Raw genomic sequence first — 9,631 nt, 5'->3', positions numbered from 1 at the left:
CCCCAACATATGGGGTATCAGCGTACTCAGGACAAACAGGACAACAACTTTTGGGGTCCAATTTCTCCTGTTACCCTTGGGAAAATACAAAACTGGGGGCTAAAAAATAATTTTTGTGGGAAAAAAAAAAAAGATTTTTATTTTTACGGCTCTGCATTATAAACTGTAGTGAAACACTTGGGGGTTCAAAGTTCTCACAACACATCTAGATAAGTTCCCTGGGGGGTCTAGTTTCCAATATGGTGTCACTTGTGGGGGGTTTCTACTGTTTAGGTACATTAGGGGCTCCGCAAACGCAATGTGACACCTGCAGACCATTCCATCTAAGTCTGCATTCAAATGGCACTCCTTCCCTTCCGAGCCCTCCCATGTATCCAAACGGTGGTTTCCCCCCACATATGGGGTATCAGCGCACTCAGGACAAATTGGACAACAAATTTTGGGGTCCAATTTCTCCTGTTACCCTCGGGAAAATACAAAACGGGGCTAAAAAATAATTTTTGTGGGAAAAATTTTTTGTTTTATCTTTACGGCTCTCCATTATAAACTTCTGTGAAGCCCTTGGTGGGTCAAAGCGCTCACCACACATCTAGATAAGTTCCTTAGGGGGTCTACTTTCCAAAATGGTGTCACTTGTGAGGGGTTTCTACTATTTAGGTACATTAGGGGCTCTGCAAACGCAACATGGCGTCTCATCTCAATTCCTGTCAATTTTGCATTGAAAAGTCAAACGGCGCTCCTTCCTTTCCGAGCTCTCCCATCCGCCCAAACAGTGGTTTACCCCCACATATGGAGTATCAGCGTACTCAGGACAAATTGGACAACAACTTTTGGGGTCCAATTTCTTCTCTTACCCTTGGGAAAATAAAAAATTGGGGGCAAAAAGATAATTTTTGTGAAAAAATATGATTTTTTATTTTTACGGTTCTGCATTATAAACTTCTGTGAAGCACTTGGTGGGTCAAAGTGCTCACCACACCTCTAGATAAGTTCCTTAGGGGGTCTACTTTCCAAAATGGTGTCACTTGTGGGGGGTTTCAATGTTTAGGCACATCAGGGGCTCTTTAAACGAAACATGGCGTCCCATCTCAATTCCAGTCAATTTTGTATTGAAAAGTCAAATGGCGCTCCTTCCCTTCCGAGCTCTGTCATGCGTCCAAACAGTGGTTTACCCCAACATATGGGCTATCGGTGTACTCAGGGCAAATTGTACAACAATGTTTGGGGTCCATTTTCTCCTGTTACCCTTGGTAAAATAAAACAAATTGGAGGTGAATTAAATTTTTTGTGAAAAAAGTTAAATGTTAATTTTTATTTAAACATTCAAAAAATTCCTGTGAAGCACCAGAAGGGTTAATAAACTTCTTGAATATGGTTTTGAGCACCTTGAGGGGTGCAGTTTTTAGAATGGTGTCACACTTGGGTATTTTCTATCATATAGACTCCTCAAAATGACTTCAAATTAGATGTGGTCCCTAAAATAAAATGGTGTTGCAGAAATGAGAAATTGCTGGTCAACTTTTCACCCTTATAACTCCCTAACAAAAAAAATTTTGGTTCCAAAATTGTGCTGATGTAAAGTAGACATGTGGGAAATGTTAGTTATTAAGTATTTTGTGTGACATCTCTCTGTGATTTAATTGCATAAAAATTCAAAGTTGGAAAATTGCGAAATTTTCATAATTTTCGCCAAATTTCCGTTTTTTTCACAAATAAACGCAGGTACTATCAAAGAATTTTTACCATTGTCATGAAGTACAATATGTCACGAGAAAACAGTGTCAGATTCACTGGGATCCGTTGAAGCGTTCCAGAGTTATAACCTCATAAAGGGACAGTGGTCAGAATTGTAAAAATTGGCCCGGTCATTAACGTGCAAACCACCCTGGTGATAAAGGGGTTAAAGGAAAAAAAGTTATGTTTGAGGAGAAAGTCCACAGAGGAAATCAAAAATTCCTGTATAGTTGGAGTGTAGTCACTGTAGTCCTGGAGATGTCTCCTCAGGATGGAGATAGGGAGGGATACAAGGCCTCCACATCACAGGAGATGAAGATACAGCCTCCAGACCATGCAGTCTTATCCAGGGAGGAGATCAGATGCTTGGTATCTTTTATATAGCCTGGTAGTCTAGATACATATCCACCCAGGTACTGAGGTTTTCACCCATGCTTCCAATCCCTGCCACTATGGGTCTGAATGTAGGGGGGATGGAAGATGGGGATTATAGGGTGTTCCACAAATAAATCCTCGGACAGTTTTTTATCCCTCAGAAAGCAGATGTTTGAGGTTTTTTCTGGAATAGTTCCGTGGGATCATGCTGTAGTCTCCTATACGTGTTGTTCTGCTGGACACATAGACCTGCATTCAGTAGGACCACAGCTCCTCCCTTGTCAGCTCTTCTGGTGGCCTCTGATCTCCTCCAGAGCTTTCCTTTCCGTTTTACTCAGACTGGGTCTGTTGTGGTAACATGAGGATTTTTTCTTAAGTTCTATCAGGTCCTCCTCTATGCATTCCTGGAATGAATCCAAGATGTTAGGTCTTGAATTGACAGGGTAAAAATAGGGTTTTTTTGATTTATAACCAGAGTTTAGATTTTTCGTGGATTCTATAGATTCACTCTCAAAGGTCCTCAGGTCACTAATGGAGCAAAGTTCCTGGAAAGTCCCTATTTCACCCAGTGTGGTCTGGTCACTGTGTGGTCAGGTTCTGTATAGTATCCTGGTCAGATTTTTCCTTGAAAAAGTGGCATTTTAATTTTAGTTATATTCTTGTACATAGGGGCAGTATTATAGTGGTTATATTCTTGTACATCGGAGCAGTATTATAGTAGTTATATTGCTGTACATAGGGGCAGTATTATAGTAGTTATATTCTTGTACATAGGAGCAGTATTATAGTAGTTCTATTCTTGTACATAGGGGAAGTATTATAGTAGTTATATTCTTGTACATAGGGGCAGTATTATAGTAGTTATATTCTTGTACATAGGAGCAGTATTATAGTAGTTATATTCTTGTACATAGGGGCAGTATTATAGTAGTTATATTCCTGTACATAGGAGCAGTATTATAGTAGTTATATTCCTGTATATAGGAGCAGTATTATAGTAGTTATATTCCTGTACATAGGAGCAGTATTATAGTAGTTATATTCTTGTACATAGGAGCAGTATTATAGTAGTTATATTCTTGTACATAGGAGCAGTATTATAGTAGTTATATTCCTGTACATAGGAGCAGTATTATAGTAGTTATATTCTTGTACATAGGAGCAGTATTATAGTAGTTATATTCTTGTACATAGGAGCAGTATTATAGTAGTTATATTCTTGTACATAGGAGCAGTATTATAGTAGTTATATTCTTGTACATAGGGGGCAGTATTATAGTAGTTATATTCCTGTACATAGGAGCAGTATTATAGTAGTTATATTCTTGTACATAGGAGCAGTATTATAGTAGTTATATTCTTGTATATAGGGGCAGTATTATAGTAGTTATATTCTTGTATATAGGAGCAGTATTATAGTAGTTATATTCTTGTACAGAGGGGGCAGTATTATAGTAGTTATATTCTTGTATATAGGGGCAGTATTATAGTAGTTATATTCTTGTACATCGGAGCAGTATTATAGTAGTTATATTCTTGTACATAGGGGCAGTATTATAGTAGTTATATTGCTGTACATAGGGGCAGTATTATAGTAGTTATATTCTTGTACATAGGAGCAGTATTATAGTAGTTATATTCTTGTACATAGGAGCAGTATTATAGTAGTTATATTCTTGTACATAGAGGACAGTATTATAGTAGTTATATTCTTGTACATAGGGGCAGTATTATAGTAGATATATTCTTGTACATAGGAGCAGTATTATAGTAGTTATATTCTTGTACATAGAGGACAGTATTATAGTAGTTATATTCTTGTACATAGGAGCAGTATTATAGTAGTTATATTCTTGTACATAGGGGAAGTATTATAGTAGTTATATTCTTGTACATAGGGGCAGTATTATAGTAGTTATATTCTTGTACATAGGAGCAGTATTATAGTAGTTATATTCTTGTACATAGGGGGCAGTATTATAGTAGTTATATTCCTGTACATAGGAGCAGTATTATAGTAGTTATATTCCTGTATATAGCAGCAGTATTATAGTAGTTATATTCCTGTACATAGGAGCAGTATTATAGTAGTTATATTCTTGTACATAGGAGCAGTATTATAGTAGTTATATTCTTGTACATAGGAGCAGTATTATAGTAGTTATATTCCTGTACATAGGAGCAGTATTATAGTAGTTATATTCTTGTACATAGGAGCAGTATTATAGTAGTTATATTCTTGTACATAGGAGCAGTATTATAGTAGTTATATTCTTGTACATAGGAGCAGTATTATAGTAGTTATATTCTTGTACATAGGGGGCAGTATTATAGTAGTTATATTCCTGTACATAGGAGCAGTATTATAGTAGTTATATTCTTGTACATAGGAGCAGTATTATAGTAGTTATATTCTTGTACATAGGGGCAGTATTATAGTAGTTATATTCTTGTACATAGGGGCAGTATTATAGTAGTTATATTCTTATACATAGGAGCAGTATTATAGTAGTTATATTCCTGTACATAGGAGCAGTATTATAGTAGTTATATTCTTGTACATAGGAGCAGTATTATAGTAGTTATATTCTTGTACATAGGAGCAGTATTATAGTAGTTATATTCCTGTACATAGGAGCAGTATTATAGTAGTTATATTCTTATACATAGGAGCAGTATTATAGTAGTTATATTCTTGTACATAGGAGCAGTATTATAGTAGTTATATTCTTGTACATAGGAGCAGTATTATAGTAGTTATATTCTTGTACATAGGAGCAGTATTATAGTAGTTATATTCCTGTACATAGGAGCAGTATTATAGTAGTTATATTCCTGTACATAGGAGCAGTATTATAGTAGTTATATTCTTGTACATAGGAGAAGTATTATAGTAGTGATATTCTTGTATATAGGGAGCAGTATTATAGTAGTTATATTCTTGTACATAGGAGCAGTATTATAGTAGTTATATTCTTGTACATAGGGGCAGTATTATAGTAGTTATATTCTTGTACATAGGGGCAGTATTATAGTAGTTATATTCTTGTACATAGGGGCAGTATTATAGTAGTTATATTCTTGTACATAGAGGCAGTATTATAGTAGTTATATTCTTGTACATAGGGGCAGTATTATAGTAGTTATATTGCTGTACATAGGGGCAGTATTATAGTAGTTATATTCTTGTACATCGGAGCAGTATTATAGTAGTTATATTCTTGTACATCGGAGCAGTATTATAGTAGTTATATTCTTGTACATCGGAGCAGTATTATAGTAGTTATATTCTTGTACATCGGAGCAGTATTATAGTAGTTATATTCTTGTATATAGGAGCAGTATTATAGTAGTTATATTCTTGTACATCGGAGCAGTATTATAGTAGTTATATTCTTGTACATAGGAGAAGTATTATAGTAGTGATATTCTTGTATATAGGGAGCAGTATTATAGTAGTTATATTCTTGTACATAGGAGCAGTATTATAGTAGTGATATTCTTGTATATAGGGAGCAGTATTATTGTAGTTATATTCTTGTACATAGGGGCAGTATTATAGTAGTTATATTCTTGTACATAGGGGCAGTATTATAGTAGTTATATTCTTGTACATAGGGGCAGTATTATAGTAGTTATATTCTTGTACATAGGGGCAGTATTATAGTAGTTATATTCTTGTACATAGAGGCAGTATTATAGTAGTTATATTCTTGTACATAGGGGCAGTATTATAGTAGTTATATTGCTGTACATAGGGGCAGTATTATAGTAGTTATATTCTTGTACATCGGAGCAGTATTATAGTAGTTATATTCTTGTACATAGGAGAAGTATTATAGTAGTGATATTCTTGTATATAGGGAGCAGTATTATAGTAGTTATATTCTTGTACATAGGAGCAGTATTATAGTAGTGATATTCTTGTATATAGGGAGCAGTATTATTGTAGTTATATTCTTGTACATAGGGGCAGTATTATAGTAGTTATATTCTTGTACATCGGAGCAGTATTATAGTAGTGATATTCTTGTATATAGGGAGCAGTATTATAGTAGTTATATTCTTGTACATAGGGGCAGTATTATAGTAGTTATATTCTTGTACATAGAGGCAGTATTATAGTAGTTATATTCTTGTACATAGGGGCAGTATTATAGTAGTTATATTGCTGTACATAGGGGCAGTATTATAGTAGTTATATTCTTGTACATCGGAGCAGTATTATAGTAGTTATATTCTTGTACATCGGAGCAGTATTATAGTAGTTATATTCTTGTACATCGGAGCAGTATTATAGTAGTTATATTCTTGTATATAGGGAGCAGTATTATAGTAGTTATATTCTTGTACATAGGAGCAGTATTATAGTAGTTATATTCTTGTACATCGGAGCAGTATTATAGTAGTGATATTCTTGTATATAGGGAGCAGTATTATAGTAGTTATATTCTTGTACATAGGAGCAGTATTATAGTAGTTATATTCTTGTACATAGGGGCAGTATTATAGTAGTTATATTCCTGTACATAGGGGCAGTATTATAGTAGTTATATTCTTGTATATAGGAGCAGTATTATAGTAGTTATATTCTTGTATATAGGAGCAATCTTAGATGAATTTTATTGGCACTGATTAAGGAAGATCATGATATGAGGTCACATTGATTTCATGTACGTTCACTTATTTTCTCGCTCATTGTTGTCTCTCCACTTTGGTCACTTTCTCCACCTCTTTCATTAGACGAAGACATTGTTCTTCCTGCCAGGGAAGAGCCACACACTGGATGGCCACGGGGAGCCCCACGCTGTCGGTCATAGCCTGCAGAACAAGGGATGACAATGTAACCCCTACATGTGAAGTCTCTGCATCGGGGGGGTGGGACGCTGAGGTTTAGCGGGACGCACCTTTTTAAGGAGCTTGTCCCAGAAATCCTTGTGATGACCCTCATACGTCTTCAGAGCCTCCTCATCCTCACGTGTCACTGTGGTAACAGGTAGGACGCCAGCTGGGAAATCCACCAGATTGTAAAGGATTGTGTAGGATACGGCACCTGGGGTCGGCACAGGAGAATGGTTACACAGTACGAAGCCACACTGGCTTCTACAAAGATGGCCACCGATGAAAGGAGCAGAAAGGTGGCACAACTCCCTTCACCCCACATATACCCCTCCAAAATACACATGACGAGAAACTAAACTGACGAGCAGCTCAATTCCGACATCACATCAGCAGGAAATACAACACCCAACTATAACCCTCATCATCCATAAGAAAACCATCCATCACTTGTTTCTCCAGAGGCGGTATGTATGGTTCTTGTAAGTTGAGGTCTCCCTAGGACGTGGACAGCGACAGCTGATGATCTGGAAGCCGCTGGCATTGCCCTACATCTGAGAATGTCACATACTTGACAGCTTTCCAGGGTATCCGAGAGTCAGAGCTGGGCCCAAGATAGGGCAAATGAGGACGTCCAAGCCGTGTGCCCTCCATTGAGTGATGAACTCCTGACGATACACCTGTAATCACAGGGAGAGGTGTGAGGGCCGTGTCTGCCCTCGGGGGACCCCTCACACATCATCAGGGCCCTGTACTGTCCTCGGGAGACCCCTCACACACCATCAGGGCCATGTCCTGACCTCAGGGGACCACTCACACATCATCAGGGCCCAGTACTGTCCTCGGGGGGACCCCTCACACACCATCAGGGCCCTGTACTGTCCTTGGTGGACTCCTCACACACAATTAGGGCCCTGTACTGTCCTCGGGAGACCCCTCACACACCATCAGGGCCCTGTACTGTCCTCGGGGGGACCCCTCACACACCATCAGGGCCCTGTACTGTCCTTGGTGGACTCCTCACACACAATTAGGGCCCTGTACTGTCCTCGGGGGGACCCCTCACACATCATCAGGGCCCTGTACTGTCCTCGGGAGACCCCTCACACACCATCAGGGCCATGTCCTGACCTCAGGGGACCACTCACACACAATCAGGACCCTGTACTGTCCTTGGTGGACTCCTCACACACAATTAGGGCCCTGTACTGTCCTCGGGAGACCCCTCACACACCATCAGGGCCCTGTACTGTCCTCGAGGGACCCCTCACACATCATCAGGGCCCAGTACTGTCCTCGGGGGGACCCCTCACACACCATCAGGGCCCTGTACTGCCCTCGGGAGACCCCTCACACATCATCAGGGCCCTGTACTGTCCTCGAGGGACCCCTCACACATCATCAGGGCCCAGTACTGTCCTCGGGGGGACCCCTCACACACCATCAGGGCCCTGTACTGCCCTCGGGCGACCCCTCACACATCATCAGGGCCCTGTACTGTCCTCGGGAGACCCCTCACACACCATCAGGGCCATGTCCTGACCTCAGGGGACCACTCACACATCATCAGGGCCCAGTACTGTCCTCGGGGGGACCCCTCACACACCATCAGGGCCCTGTACTGTCCTTGGTGGACTCCTCACACACAATTAGGGCCCTGTACTGTCCTCGGGAGACCCCTCACACACCATCAGGGCCCTGTACTGTCCTCGGGGGGACCCCTCACACACCATCAGGGCCCTGTACTGTCCTTGGTGGACTCCTCACACACAATTAGGGCCCTGTACTGTCCTCGGGGGGACCCCTCACACATCATCAGGGCCCTGTACTGTCCTCGGGAGACCCCTCACACACCATCAGGGCCATGTCCTGACCTCAGGGGACCACTCACACACAATCAGGACCCTGTACTGTCCTTGGTGGACTCCTCACACACAATTAGGGCCCTGTACTGTCCTCGGGAGACCCCTCACACACCATCAGGGCCCTGTACTGTCCTCGAGGGACCCTTCACACATCATCAGGGCCCAGTACTGTCCTCGGGGGGACCCCTCACACACCATCAGGGCCCTGTACTGCCCTCGGGAGACCCCTCACACATCATCAGGGCCCTGTACTGTCCTCGAGGGACCCCTCACACATCATCAGGGCCCAGTACTGTCCTCGGGGGGACCCCTCACACACCATCAGGGCCCTGTACTGCCCTCGGGCGACCCCTCACACATCATCAGGGCCCTGTACTGTCCTCGAGGGACCCCTCACACATCATCAGGGCCCAGTACTGTCCTCGGGGGGACCCCTCACACACCATCAGGGCCCTGTACTGCCCTCGGGAGACTCCTCACACATCATCAGGGCCCTGTACTGCCCTCAGGAGACCCCTCACACACCATCAGGGCCCAGTACTGTCCTCGAGGGACCCCTCACACATCATCAGGGCCCTGTACTGTCCTCGGGAGACCCCTCACACACCATCAGGGCCCTGTACTGTCCTCGAGGGACCCCTCACACATCATCAGGGCCCTGTACTGTCCTCGGGAGACCCCTCACACATCATCAGGGCCCTGTACTGTCCTCGAGGGACCCCTCACACATCATCAGGGCCCAGTACTGTCCTCGGGAGACCCCTCACACACCATCAGTGTCTTGTACTGTCCTTGGGGGAACACTCACACATCATCAG

General features: G+C 41.6%; 1 protein-coding gene across 3 annotated transcripts in view; it reads right to left on the bottom strand.

Moving 5' to 3' along the window:
• Nucleotides 1-1,360: 1,360 nt before the first annotated feature.
• Nucleotides 1,361-9,631, bottom strand: part of FAAH (fatty acid amide hydrolase) — a 136,476-nt gene continuing 128,205 nt past the window's right edge. Inside the window, exons 13-16 of one of the 3 annotated variants that reach the window (XM_069735884.1) lie at nt 7,520-7,628; nt 7,017-7,162; nt 6,841-6,930; nt 1,361-2,513 (exon numbers count right to left, since the gene is read on the bottom strand). In XM_069735884.1, coding sequence (XP_069591985.1) covers nt 2,391-2,513; nt 6,841-6,930; nt 7,017-7,162; nt 7,520-7,628 — 468 coding nt within the window. In that variant the 3' untranslated portion in view covers nt 1,361-2,390. Of the gene's footprint in view, nt 2,514-6,715; nt 6,931-7,016; nt 7,163-7,398; nt 7,629-9,631 lie in introns of those variants that run through there. The other 2 variants (XM_069735885.1, XR_011314865.1) reach the window with 2 other exon arrangements.

This window comes from Ranitomeya imitator, chromosome 8 (assembly GCF_032444005.1).
Source record: "Ranitomeya imitator isolate aRanImi1 chromosome 8, aRanImi1.pri, whole genome shotgun sequence".
NCBI classification, from domain to species: domain Eukaryota; kingdom Metazoa; phylum Chordata; class Amphibia; order Anura; family Dendrobatidae; genus Ranitomeya; species Ranitomeya imitator.
This window is presented reverse-complemented; position numbering and strand designations above follow the sequence as displayed.